Source organism: Pelmatolapia mariae, linkage group LG10_11 (assembly GCF_036321145.2).
Source record: "Pelmatolapia mariae isolate MD_Pm_ZW linkage group LG10_11, Pm_UMD_F_2, whole genome shotgun sequence".
Taxonomy (NCBI): Eukaryota; Metazoa; Chordata; class Actinopteri; order Cichliformes; family Cichlidae; genus Pelmatolapia; species Pelmatolapia mariae.
This window is the reverse complement of record NC_086236.1, coordinates 56,677,143-56,690,757: the sequence shown is the minus strand read 5'-3', so window position 1 is coordinate 56,690,757 and position 13,615 is coordinate 56,677,143. Positions and strand designations below refer to the sequence as shown.

Genomic DNA, 13,615 nt, shown 5'->3' with positions numbered 1-13,615 from the left:
AAGCAGCGGCGCTGCTCCGCGTCTCCTGATGGCCGCTAGGTGGCGGTAGGAGTCCACTTTGTTAGGAGGAGAGCTGGGGGATTTAACCGGAGGTCGTGCAGCCTGCTGCAGCCCACGTTATTTTGGGAATAAAACATTAAAGGGAAACCATGAGATGGCATTCAAAGGCAGAGCGGTCGACTCGAAGGTAAGATGGGGAAATCGTGTGCTGTGAGGTTATCCGACTGTCCTGTGGATTTTCAGGCGTTTCTGTGAGCCGTGGATCGAAAGTGGGAATTATGTGCGGTTAAACAACAGAATAAGCTGGCTATGACAGGCTGTTTTATATATAATATAAACACACACGTTAAATATGTATATCATACCTCTTATATATTATAAACCAGCAGCAGGTCGGGCTGCAGCACATAAAAGAGCCTGCCTGTCTGCCTGCTTACAGACCACGCATATCCCTCCCACTGCGGGGATCTGCGTCTATAATACTGTGAGAGTGCAATCCTCAGCTTTAGATTGGTGTTTGCTCATGTTGCGTTATATGGAAAATACGTAGCGTTGACGGACAAGAATCTTTAAATTACGCCCCATTCTCTATCCATCCCAACAGACCGTGCTCCTCAACCTGCTGCTGTGTCTGCTCATATTTTACTCGCTTTTCTACATGATCGGGAGCGTCTGCTTTGGTGCCTTCAGGTGAGAGCCACGCACGCGCAAGGGATCGAAAGGAGGATTTGTCTCCTATAATAACTGGAAGTATATTGATGATTATAATAAATAGCAACAAATATCAAGCAACAAATATTCAGAATCCAAAATGTCAGGACTCTGAATAAAAAAGTCAGTATTTTGACATTAATCTCAGAATTCTGAGATTGATTCTTAGAGTTCTAAAATTAATTTCAGAATCCTGAGATTAATGTCAGAATTCTGAGGCTATTCTGAAATTAACCTCAGAATTTTGAGATTAATGTCAGAATTGTGAATAAAAAAGTAAATATTCTGACATTAATCTCAGAATTCTGAGATTTTTTTTTCTCTGAATTCAAAGATTAATCTCAGAATCTCAGCATTCTGAGAAAAAAAGTTACACCAATCACACACTTCCCACCCCTAAAAAAAAGACTGCAAGCTGCACTGCTATTTTTCTTTAACTACATTTAATAAGGTATTTTTTATTATCCTTTTTATATGTACGACAGAGTCTCTTTAATGTATTATATTCATTTTTGGTTTTTGTTGGTATGTTTTATTGTATTACATTCAAACTGTTATATATTTTATTTTAATTTCTACTTATTGCATTCATAATTTTTCTGTTTGAGCTCCTACTTTTGGGGAATTTTTAACTTATTGACCTATTTTGTTTCGCCGTATCGTATTATGCTCAAGATATTCTACTTTATTTATAGGTCATTCTGCATTATTTAAGCTATTTACTCTTAGGTTATTCTACTTATAGGTCATTTTACATTATTTAAGGTATTTACTAATAGATCATTGTACTTATAGGTTATCCTTCTTTATTCAAGATATTCATTTTATAGATTATTCTAGTCATAGGGCATTCTACTTTAAGATATTTACTTATAGGTTGCGCTTTAATGTTTTGTCTGCTGTAACTTTATCATATCTCTCATCTCAGATTGGACCACTTTGACGGACTGATTCCTTTTGACTTTAAGACCGAACCTACTGAATCCAACTCCAAATACTTGGGTGAGCACACCTAATGCGTGCAATGCTGTCGACACAGAGTGGGAGCTTTATACACATAATGTTTTTTTTGTTTTATTTTTTCTAGTGAACCTCCTGTCCTTGGAGCTCACCTATTTTTGCAGTGGCCTTCTGTTTGCCGCAGTGGTGAGGAGGCGGGTTTGGGACTACGCTCTCACTGTCACACTGGTGCATGTAATCATCACCAGCCTAGGTGAGCAGAAATGTATCGGTGCATCTACCCAGGTGCACTCTTGAATAACCAAATGTATTGTGTAATGACACATTTTGTTTCCATGTTGCAGTAATGTTGGAGTTTCCTACCGTGTGGCAATGGTGGCTGGCTTTAGGTAAGACAAACACCGCTGCCAGCTCATCGGTTACTGTCAGTCTTAACTTCATGAGGTTAGCTGTTTCAAATATGTCACTCTTCATTTTTCCTAGGCAGTGGCTTGTTTCTGATGATTTGCAACGGTCAGTTGATTGCTTACTTCACATGCCAGAGTGAGCAGAGCTATGCCTCCTTCAGCATCTACTGACAGACTGAAAGCCACCCTCCCTGTGTCCAAACTGTTCCACAGTCTTGTGAAGTGAGGTAGAAAGGATCAGAACAGATGCTCTCCTTTTTTCTCTTTTTTTTTGAGGGGAAGACACCCATTAGGTTCTCCACGGTGATGGGCTTTTTCTGTTCATCACTAAAATTAGACACCAAAACACCACACGTGAAGTCGGAGCTGGGGTCCAATTTGTGTTTTAGTGTTGCCAATAGGCTGGCATCCTGTTGTTTTTTTTAATCTAAACGCCGCATGGAGATGCTTTCTGTATTTTGCTCTGTCACTATGCAGCAATAAAGCAGCCAGTGAAGTATTTTGAGTGCACTTGTAAGCTGTGAATGTAATGGTAGAATGAGAATTTTGCAGTACACATTGTATATTTTAATATCCTGCAAATGCAAAGTGTTGAAAAATAAATCTACTCCAAACTGTTGAGTGCTTCATATAATGCATTAAAGCAGCGAGGATGCATGAAACAGTGACCAGCCCATTCCATCATCACAACCACATATTGAATTAACATCAATAGCCAAAAACACAAAACAAACAAACAAAACATCCAATGAAACATACAGTATGTTGCACTGTTAGCATAAAAATCTTTTTGCTCAAGTTCTTAAAAATAGACACCCACTTAAAAATTAATGACGTAAAAAAGAAACAACTGAACAAACACGCCCCCGGATGATTCGGTGTTGTTATGAAACCGGCTCTGCTGCCAGGTACTCCACCGGGTTCATGTAGGAGAATCCTGGGAAGGCCTCGCTGACCCCAGCCTCCTGGCACCTGTCGTTCACACAGGCAGGTACAGGTTGTTGCGTAAATGCTGGGTCAATGTAACTGACATCCCAAGGACCAGCCTGAAGAGGAGAGAGGAGTGAGCCATGTTGCCTCGGTTAAAAACAAAAGTGCGCCAAGCTCATTTCTGATTCACTCGTACCACTTTTGGGATGAAAGGGGGTCTGATTTTTCTGGCCAGGAGGTCATCCCAGTCGATAGAGGCAAAGAAGGGATGTTCCTGCAGCTCCACCTGGAAACACAATAACAGTTAACCTTTCTGTGGCCATGTTTCATTACTGTTTCTCTTCTTTTTAGTTGGGGCACTTACAATGTCACAGCTCGCTCCTAAGCGTCTGGAGACATCTTTTTCCAATAAGCCCTCCAACAGTGAGCAGGCAGCTTTAGAGATGCCGCTGCGTAGCTGCAGAGGGCCGTGAAGGATGTTCTGAAACATTTGCAGTTTACTGCGACTATAAAATGGAGGCTGTGAGAGAGAGGGAGGGGAAGAGGGAGATGGCTTAAGGTGAAGATGCTGATGATGTAAAGGAAAGAGATCACTGCACCTGCACTCACCAGTCCACAGATCATCTCAAAAGTCACCGTGCCGAGTCCCCACCAGTCCACAGCTGGGCTATATGGATGGCCGTGTAGCACCTCTGGAGCAAGGTACTCCGGAGTGCCACAGAAGGTGTGCATGATCCCACCTGTGGCCACACCTTCTTTACAAAGCCCAAAGTCAGTCAGCATCACGTGGCCCTCACTGTCCAGCAGGATGTTCTCAGGTTTCAGGTCTCTGCATAAAAACAAAGAACACTGAGTCCTGCAAAATCTCACATTAGCTGTTGTTTCTTTGTTAGTTTCCTTTAGCTTCACATTGCTTTTCCTCAGTCTTTACTTTTTAATGTGGAGCCGGAGGGTTAGGGTTAGCCGGAGAACATGGTGGATTTGAGTGGGAAAATTTCATTGGGAATTCTCTGCATGAATAAATGAAGCAGGCAGAACGTGTTTAAATCAAACATGCACAAAGAAAGAGAGAGAGCAGAGAGGCAAGAAAAACTTGGAAGGGTGACTATGCTGCAGCTTTTCTAATGTTGTATTTTCATGCATACATACATATATATATATATATATATATATATATATATATATATATATATATATATATATATATATATATATATATATATATATATATATATATATATATATACCTGTAGACGATGTTACGAGAGTGGAGGTAGCCCAGTGCTGCAGCCATCTCTGCAGCATAGAAAGCAGCTCTGGGTTCTGGAAATGACCCCTCTCTCTGCAGGTGGTAGAAAAGCTGAAAGCAAAGCGAGGAATTCAACACAACAGCAACACCTGCACTTTTACAAACTCATAGCGTACATAACAACTAAACATCTGAATGTCTGAATGCAGAATATTTTGAAATCCTTAATCTTATACACTCACCTCCCCTCCATTGACATAGTCCAGGACAAAGTAGAGAGTGTTTGGTGTCTGGAAAGAGAAGTGGAGTCCCACCAGGAATGGATGCTGTAGTCCTTTCAGGAGTACACTCCTCTCAACCATCACATGCTTCTGCTACAGAGACACAACACATACATTATCCACACATAGATAGATAGATAGATAGATAGATAGATAGATAGATAGATAGATAGATAGATAGATAGATAGATAGATAGATAGATAGATAGATAGATAGATAGATAGATAGATAGATAGATAGATTGATTGATTACCTCTTTCCTCTTGACAATCAACTGTTTCTGGAGCACTTTCACGGCATAATAACCCCCTTGTTTTCTATGTCTTGCCAGCAGCACCTGTAAAAGTTTGAATTTTCAGATTTAATCTCACTGCACCAACCTCAAACAGAGCAACTTACAAGGTCAACCAAATCTGGGGAAAAAAAGTTCCCATCTGACCCCGTCAGCATCAGAAAAACACATTTTACAAACTGTAACCAACCACAACACAGCTGGTACATTTTTACCTATAACACAGCCAAGCTGGAGACAGTGTAGAGTAGTAAATGTAAGTAATTCTCGTGTTTTTTGGCTTTGTTCTTGTATTAAATATTTTTGGAAGCATGCTCATTTGTTTATTCTTAAACAATATGACATATCTAGGTCATGTATAGTGCTCTAATTTCATCATATGAGAGGAAATATTGAGATGGTACGAGCCAGACCCACAAACAGAAGACAAATGGCTGAAATTAGTGAGTGAAAAAAAAATGTCCTGGAGCTGTTGACTCATCAGATAAGAATTCAAGAGGTACGATGTCTAGAGAAAAGAAAGAAATGGACTGTGTTTATGTGTCAGAGACAGGGTGAGGACTGAAATATTGATGTTACAGGAACAAACTGCAGAGACGAGGCAATCCAGGTTGTTTGTGAGTGGATGTAGGTGTTTTCTGTTTGTTAGTAAGTAATAAAAAAATGAGAGTAAAAAAAACTGCAACCAGCTGTTTTACAGCGACGAGTTCGATTTGGGACTATGTTAGAAAAGTATTTTTCACACAGAATGAATCACGGTTGGGAAATGAGCGATTCCTAAAGCTGTAACTTGTTTTTGACCAGCCACCTCTCTGATATCATGATACGACCACCGAAAATTTGCCAGAAATTAACATCCAGAGTACCAGTGCTTGTTTGGTGCACTGATGCTTAAAGCTGGTCACTTGAAGTGGGTGTAAAACTGATTTAAAAGCAGGTTTTAACAGAGCCTAAATGTGTTTTTCTGTGCTGAGAATTCGCTGTGGATCTCTCCTCTACTGAACAACAACAAATCCTCATGTTTCAGACCACCCCGCATACAATCGGCTGTCTTAAAGGGGGTCAGAGGGGTAGGTGCTGAGGGATTTTTTTTCCCCACCTTTCCAAAGCTTCCTCTGCCGATGACTTTGAGGTAGTCGAAGTCTGATGGCTTCATCCTGGTTAATACAACAGCAGAAAACAGTTAATAATGCACGTCCGTGTAAGAATAAGTCACGCATAATAGTTGGATGTGAATGCATGATAAGAAATAACTCTCAGGTTGCCTCTGGTGAAGCTCATAAATGAGAAAAAAAACCTTCTGGCCACTTTATTAAGTCCAGATTGTGCATCATTGATAACATAGACAAAATATTTCCCGATGTAAAGGCAGAAAATGACTTACTGTGAGGTTTCTGTGTTCGTGGAGCTCTGAGGAAAAGACATAGAGGGACAGGACGGTCAGGAGGTCAGCTCAAGTTTCATCTTCTGTCAACACTCAGCAAAGACTTTTAAAAAAAAGTCTTCTCTCTGAACTCACCAAAGTAGATTTCTCCTCCTTCCCTCTCCCCGGTTTGCTTTGTCTCCGCAGGATTTTCTCAGTGTCCAGGCTTCAATCGGGAGATCAGACACAGAATATGAGGGTTTGTTTTATGAGGTTCAACACGAAGGAAAAAAGCTGTGAAAAAAATGACTGTTGCCAACTTACTGTTGGCAGAGGTGCTGGCTGGAAACAAATTTGTGCAAGAAGTCACTGAAGCCCACTTTCTTCCCCTTGAGCAGAGCTGTAGCACAGGAAGGGGGTTAGTCCCTTACATAAGAGGTCAACAGCTGTATTTACTCAGCAGAAGGTTGGTGTCACTTTATCACCGCACTTCTCTCAAGTGATCAAACTTCTCTAATTATATGGAGACTTTCTGAATCTTTCAAGCCAAGATAAATAATTTTAACATTGTGGTATTTTATGCAGTAATGACTAATTACTCTCTTTTGGCCTCTTTAGCTTTTATCTTTATATTAGATGTTATACACGAGCTTGCTTTAAGATCACAGGTAAAGTAAAGCTTATTTTAAACATTTATATTTAATGTTCTTACCTGAGAGAAACGAGACAAGGGCTTTCATCTTGGCATAGGTCATGGGCCTTTCTTGAGACACGGTCATCTGGAAAAGAAAAGAAAAACGACCAGCTGGTTTAACTTGAAAAATGAAAATTAAAAAAGAAAATATCTGAGGAGCAGAGCGCAGGTAGCTGCTGCTGAAGGCACACTGGTGGACTGTCCTTCTCTGAGGTGCCCTACTTGTCTCACTTCGCCCCTGACCTGCCGTTCAGTTTAAGGACCGGTGACGCAGGGGAGACGCTGAATACTAGTGAAGCTGCGTTCAAGTGCCCTCGGAGATATCCAAATTATACTATGCGTGGACAACCGTAAGTTACGACAAGCCCCTGGCCAGCAGCATGTTTCATTTTTCCTCGGCAGCATCTGGGACTCTCGTTCCTGCATTAGATTGCATAAGCGTACACCAAAGCCTTTTAACATTTAAACGGTCTGCTGACTAATAGATTGTTAGCTGTCACCAGTGGAAAATATATCTGTTATTTGTAAATTATTTTTTTTAACATTAGAATTCCAGTAAACCAAAAACTAAGCTACAGTTTTCTTTATTATCTATTAATAGTCAATAAATTCTTAACTTTTATTAGTAAAAACAAAAATTACAGAGGTCTACAACTGTTTTTCATAATGTTTAAAGGAGATTTTCCAATTCAGATCAACAACCCCATTTCAGACGTGTCACCATTATGTCAAACAAACAAAGCGAAAGACAAACTCTGACTATAAAGTAAGCAGTACTTTACATGTAGCTAATAGTCAGTTAACTTACCACAAATTAGCCCACATGGAATTATAGCTTTATTTTGAATGAAGTTATGGGTATACCTCTAATGGGTATTTTTCACTAGCAAGAAGATAATTGTTGATATCAAGAATGGACTTTTTTAATGGTTAAAAATTAAATGTAAACCCTTTACTGAGTTGTTAATATCCACATATGTCAGCTGGTGTTACATTACATATTAGTACTGCTGATGTACAAAAGTATTGGGTCATGGCTCTTAATCGCTGAATTAAATAATGCAGTGGGTTTGTTTTTCTGGGGGTGAGTATCTGCTGAAGGGAAATCTTTGAAACGTGAACAATCCTCTGCCTCCAACCTGGCGGGAACAGTTTAGGGTGAAGGCTTTTTCCCTTCCAGCACGACTGTACCCTGGTGCGCCATAAAGGCCTGGCTGGATGAGTCTGGTCTCGAAGAACATTATTCGCCCACACAGGCTGTGACCTCAACCCAACTGAATACCTTTAACATGATCCAAAGAGGAGAATGTGGGCCAGGACCAACATCAGCATCTGACCTCACAAATGCTCCTCTGAATAATGAACGTCCAAAAATTCCTCCAAACATACTCCAAAATCTCGAAGAAATCCCTCTCACAAGAAGCTCTAAGTGTAATATGTAGGTGGCCCAGTATTTTTGTCCACATAACATGCTGTCAAAATAAGCTCCCGGCACTTGAATGCAGCACAGGGGAATCGTGCGCTCTCAGGCTGACACTGCAGGGCCCATGTGGTGATGTCAAGGGAACTTTTTAGTAACTTGTAACATCTTTTTATGATCCCATTTACTACTGTAAGGAAGCTTCCTAAGAAATTCCAGCCACCGACATTTAGAAAATACCAGCATGTCATTGAGTGGGTGACAACACTAGTACTGCTACAGTGTTGATACTGTATTTAGAATAGGATAAATAATGGCAGTTAAACTGAGAACAAACTGGTTCATGTTACTCCAGAAGGACTTTTATTCAGAGACATAATTTTTTATGAGGGCGGATTCGTTGCCCTCGGTTTCCTTTTCAATATATAGTGGCTCAGGGAAACTATACCCCAGTGTCATGGCAGCTTTCCAATACATGACAAGTCGGTCATTCTCTCTCGTGGCTGCTGGATGTCTGAAAAACTGGCAAGGCCTGCTATGTCGTTAAAGAGTTTTATGCTTGTGATATCTGATCAAACCCATTTCACATTCATAGTAGCTGCTTGTTCCAGATATGATTTACATACTGAGGCCATGTGAAATTCAAATCTTCCTGTCTGAATTACATAATCTAAATTGATATAAACACGAAATTATATAATGAATGGAAATAGGAACCAGGTGGGTCTGGCACGGGTTGTGGTAAACAAATTCTTATGGAAGAGGCGGAGAGATTAGAAAGAGATGATAGAAGAAATTTTAAAGTGAGAAATCTTTACATGGTATGCTACACTGTAGTACTTGTGAGATGATTTAATAAATCCCGCAGTGTACAGTTACAAGATGGAAGTGATCAAAAGAGTCTTGTCAGCAATGAGAATAAGAGGGTGTAAATTAAATGGGACATGAAGTTCAGATACTGAAATAACATCGAGTTTGTTCCTCTGTCTCCAGTGTCTAAATTTGGAGCCGTGGGGTTCGGAGTAGAGCTAGTACAGGGTGTCTTGGTTGCTGTTGCAGAAAGTTGATCCTGGGATAGCAACAGGGGGAGGTTTCCTGTGGGGCGGGGGGAGGAAGGGGAACGCTAGAAACCCTGTCACCCCAAAGTGAACCAGTCTATGCTGGTCTGATGGACTGCCTGAAACCTCTTGTCCCATCACTCTGACGCCATGGGAACTGGTCAGAGCTGGTTTTACCTTTCCAGGTCACACTGAACACAGGTCACACATCTCAGCACTCCAAAAGCAATCCTAAAAGTGTGTAAGCCCACAGCGCAGACTCCAGATCAGCCTGCCCAACTGAACAGAGGAGGGTCTCTGTGAAGCAATGGAACCGTGAAGCCAGGTGATCATGAAACCAGATAACAGGTTAAAACAGGCATATGCCTGTAAGTTCGGAATAAGTTGAGGGAGTAAGTTGTGCTTCCTAAAGTGTATTTGAGTACATTTTTCCTTGGTTTTCTCCTTGGCATTTGCTCTTTAGTACAACACTGAACATCTGTTAATTTTAGGTTCAGTCAGCTTGCCACATGCTGTATGACAAATGTACCAAAAGTGGACACAATGTAAATATTAATTTATATAACAGAATATACATACAGTTACAGTTAGAAATTTACATCCAGTCATTGTGGTATGAATGTCATAATAACTTTGGTCTCTTAATGATTTCTTTGTACCTTGAGAAAAGAAAAAGAGAGACTGAGTTAATTTATACAAAAGGTAATGAGGGAAGTGGGAGCAGGTAGGGAACACAGCTCCAGGCAGCTAACCAAATGAGACAGGGAAGTAAAAAAACACAAACACAGAGCAGCACTTACCAAAATAAAACAGGAGGGAAGACAACTGAATGGGGAAACGGGATTAGCTTTACACAAATAAACATAGGAACAAGGAAGACAAAAGTAACTAACACAACGATGAGACTGTAGGAACAGAACGGGAATGCTAACAGGAACTAATAAACCCAGAGTCCTCTATAACTAAACTAAGAACACGAGGCTAAACGATAAGGAACCTATACTAAACACGAAGACATAACAAAACTCATAGGCACAAGGAAATACAAAATAACACTATAACAAACTATAAAATAATACAGAACATGAACTTCAATAACTTTGCAAAACCGAAAAGAAAATAATGGACAAACAAAAAACTCAAAACCAAAAAAAGCCTAACACAGAGGGACCATAATAGTTCTTCTTCCAGGGTGGAATGATTGCACAGCTTTAATAACTTACAAGAAACAAGAGTTGGGCCCATAAGTCTGGATTTATTTTGGATTTTCCCTAATTCACAAAGGTTCAAATTATCCACACAGGGTCAAATATATACATATACCCCCATTGTTTGACCACTCTTCTTGGCAGAATTGGTAGAGTTCATTTCCTGGTACAAACCCAGCTTTTAAACAATCCACAAATTTTCAATAAGGTTGAAGTCGGGACTTTGGGAAGGCCATTTCAAAAGCTTAAAGTTAGCCCATTTTATCCATTCCAAAACCAGTATTGATGTGTGTTTGGGATCATTGTCCTTTAACTGTGTCCAAGTTTCAACCGTCTATCTATTGATTTAAGGTGAAGCTGAATAATTTGAAGGCAATGCTCCTTCTTTATTATTCCAACCACTTTGTGCAATACACCAGTATCACTGACAGCAAAACAGCCCCTGATCATGGTGCTACCACCACCATGCTTGACAGCTGGTACAGTGTTCATAGGTTTGAAAGCCTCACCTTTACCTCTCCAAACATGCATCAAGGTATTATGACCAGACAGCTCAATCTTTATCTGGTCTGACCGTTATACTTTCCTTCAGAAGGCATTTGGATGGATGGTCTATGCAGGAAGCTGAAAATTTCAGTCAAGCTTGAAGGTTTAAAATTTGGAGCTTGGAATTTGGCTTGTATTTTGGTTGACATCCTCTCAGTCCATGGTGGTGTAAAACTCTCTTCACTTTGGACAGTGACGCTTGACACATCAGAATAACAATTATTTGAACTGATTGTAACTGTCCCCGAGACAATAAAGGTGTTTGTTTTATATGTTTCTGTAATAGATTCATGTTTAATTTAATTCATTTATTTGTTGGAAAGGGTTAAAAATTTATTGAATAAGATAATAATAGTGTAGCATTGAAAAAAAACTTGTCTAAAATATGAGGTTACAAAATAAGGGTTTGTTAAAGATGTAAAGTGCTGTAAAGTTTGTATGAGGTAGAGTTTGTAATGGTCACATGGCCAGAGTTTGGCTGAGAGCACAACCATGGCATTGTGGGTCAGAACTAGCATGGATACAGAGCTACAGATGCGGCTACAGCCACAACATAAATGTTATTCTGCATGTGGTCCAAGAGGCACACACATTTTCACGGTGTCTGAAGAGAATAAGAAAGAGAGAGAGAGAGAGAAATAAACTTCCGAAGACATCAGTATGATGCGTGGCCATTCTTTGTTGGACCCCTGTAGTTACACTGATGATCCTGGAATGTGTAGTTGTTTAGAAATGGCTCCAAGAGACCTTCACAACTTGTGTAAATCCATAATTCTCCTTCTTAGATCTTTGCCGAGATCCTTGAAGTTTCACATTGTTCAGCGTATTGGTCAATCCAGCGATGGCTGTCAAACAAATCCTTTTTTATCCTGGCAAATACAAATTAACTGTTGTAGTCAATCATGTCAATCACTAATGAGAAGTTAATAGGTCATGGGCTCATCAGCTTAAAAGATACCGTAGAACCTTCAGCACCGCTTATTAAAAGGTTTGTGTGTGTGTATGTATTAAAGCCTGTATATATATCTTTTGACATGTGTGGATTACAGAAAATTAATTGAAACATTTTTGTTTTTTAACATAATTAAAGATACTGTACAATCATTCCACCCTGGAAAACAAACAAATAATATTCATGCCCATGATGAGTGGATATTGACTTCTGACCACTGTATATCTTTTCTGCGTGATACCACCTGCATGAATTCGTTAATGTTGACTTATTAAGCTCCCTATTGGTTTACATTTAGAGCTTGATTTATTGATCTATTTATTTCTTTTATTTCTTTCTTTTTTTATCATTCTGAGAAAATTTGTTTTGTGATGTCATATTTCCTTTATTGAGATAGGCTGTGTTTAGTGCTTCGGTTGTGTAACACAGTAATTTCTCAACTTTGGGGAAAGTTGGGGAAAGTAATTTTTTATAACCTAGAGAATCCAGAGACACAGGTTTTTGATTTAGAAACGTCTTAAAAGCATATTTAAGAGAAAAAATGTGTGTAATAAATTCATTAAATTTCTACATTAGTAATCTACAGATACTGTAAACACACACACACACACATATATATATATATATATATATCAGTCACGCTGATACTGAATATTATATGGACTGGATTTCCTGCTGAGCAGCTTCCCAGGCGCTATTGGTGGAAGTCTGCCCTGAGAAAGAACATATGCTATACAATAATATGGCAAGCTTAGTTGTGCCAGTATAAAGTAATAATAACTTGAGTTTAGGAAGTCAGTGAGTGTTGTGGTGTTTAAGTCATGAAGTGTAATAAAAGAGGGGATGAAATATGTATCAAACTTTTATTTTGGATAGGCACTTTTTTAAATGAAATTAATGATTCTAGAGTATATGTTAATATGTAATTCATTAGTTTCGTTGACAAGGCAAACAACTGTGAGTCATCTAGTAGCAAAGGGCTGTCAGTTAACATCAGAGGGTGTTACTGAAACAGCATGCCACTTGTGGTCAGCAGTGTTATTGCTTTGATTTGTGTAATACTCACTGCTGGTGAACAAGCACCTGGTTGGCACGCATCTCATCTCTGCCTGTTTCAGCTTACATACAGTACAAAGAACAATTAAAATCACTATGCTGGAACATTTTAAGACAGGTTTTCACACTGTATGCCATCATTACTTTTTAAATCTCTGTCTGAAGTGGGAATTTCAAATATTTTACACTTGCACATCATTACCACCAAACACCATGACAGTTAAAGACAGTTTTGTTTTTACATGTCTCTCGTATTTGGTCATTATGAGCTATTGGAAGTGTATTTTTGTTATTATGTGTTACTATGAGAGGACACGGAGGAGAGAGCCGCAGTACTTCAAGTGTCCTGTAGATGGTGACATCAAGCCAGAAGATTTCTTGAAGAATATAAAGTCTGATGAAGAACCTTGGAGGTTTTTCTTGTTTTTGTAATCCTTAAGTTGGACAAAACCACCTTTTCCTTTCCCTGAGCGAGTAGCTTTATGAA

At 39.4% G+C, this 13,615-nt stretch overlaps 2 protein-coding genes across 2 annotated transcripts; one reads left to right on the top strand and one right to left on the bottom strand.

The window, feature by feature from the left end:
* Positions 1-50: 50 nt before the first annotated feature.
* On the top strand, positions 51-2,653 carry LOC134635757 (putative transmembrane protein 244). The gene is made up of 6 exons (XM_063485279.1): positions 51-187; positions 605-690; positions 1,640-1,713; positions 1,799-1,924; positions 2,016-2,060; positions 2,155-2,653. The coding sequence occupies exons 1-6, from the start codon at positions 155-157 to the stop codon at positions 2,247-2,249; spliced, it is 459 nt and encodes a 152-aa protein (XP_063341349.1). The 5' UTR covers positions 51-154; the 3' UTR covers positions 2,250-2,653.
* A 162-nt stretch (positions 2,654-2,815) lies between these two features.
* Positions 2,816-7,095, bottom strand: sgk2b (serum/glucocorticoid regulated kinase 2b). The gene is made up of 12 exons (XM_063485278.1): positions 6,907-7,095; positions 6,519-6,594; positions 6,351-6,420; positions 6,216-6,241; positions 5,931-5,988; positions 4,793-4,876; positions 4,500-4,631; positions 4,256-4,368; positions 3,618-3,837; positions 3,373-3,528; positions 3,205-3,294; positions 2,816-3,124 (listed from the first exon to the last, which is right to left on the bottom strand). Exons 1-12 carry the CDS (start codon positions 6,971-6,973, stop codon positions 2,963-2,965), a joined length of 1,254 nt encoding a protein of 417 aa, XP_063341348.1. The 5' UTR covers positions 6,974-7,095; the 3' UTR covers positions 2,816-2,962.
* Positions 7,096-13,615: the final 6,520 nt, after the last annotated feature.

Bases quoted from the DNA above. Each gene is read 5' to 3' on its own strand.
- LOC134635757 (XM_063485279.1), top strand. From the start codon at position 155: ATGGCATTCAAAGGCAGAGCGGTCGACTCGAAG. The intron at 188-604 runs GTAAGATGGGGA...CCATCCCAACAG, and splicing joins GCAGAGCGGTCGACTCGAAG to ACCGTGCTCCTCAACCTGCT. The intron at 691-1,639 runs GTGAGAGCCACG...CTCTCATCTCAG, and splicing joins GTCTGCTTTGGTGCCTTCAG to ATTGGACCACTTTGACGGAC.
- sgk2b (XM_063485278.1), bottom strand. From the start codon at position 6,973: ATGACCGTGTCTCAAGAAAGGCCCATGACCTATGCCAAGATGAAAGCC. The intron at 6,421-6,518 runs GTAAGTTGGCAA...TCCCGATTGAAG, and splicing joins AGCCAGCACCTCTGCCAACA to CCTGGACACTGAGAAAATCC. The intron at 4,632-4,792 runs GTAATCAATCAA...GTGTCTCTGTAG, and splicing joins TGATTGTCAAGAGGAAAGAG to CAGAAGCATGTGATGGTTGA.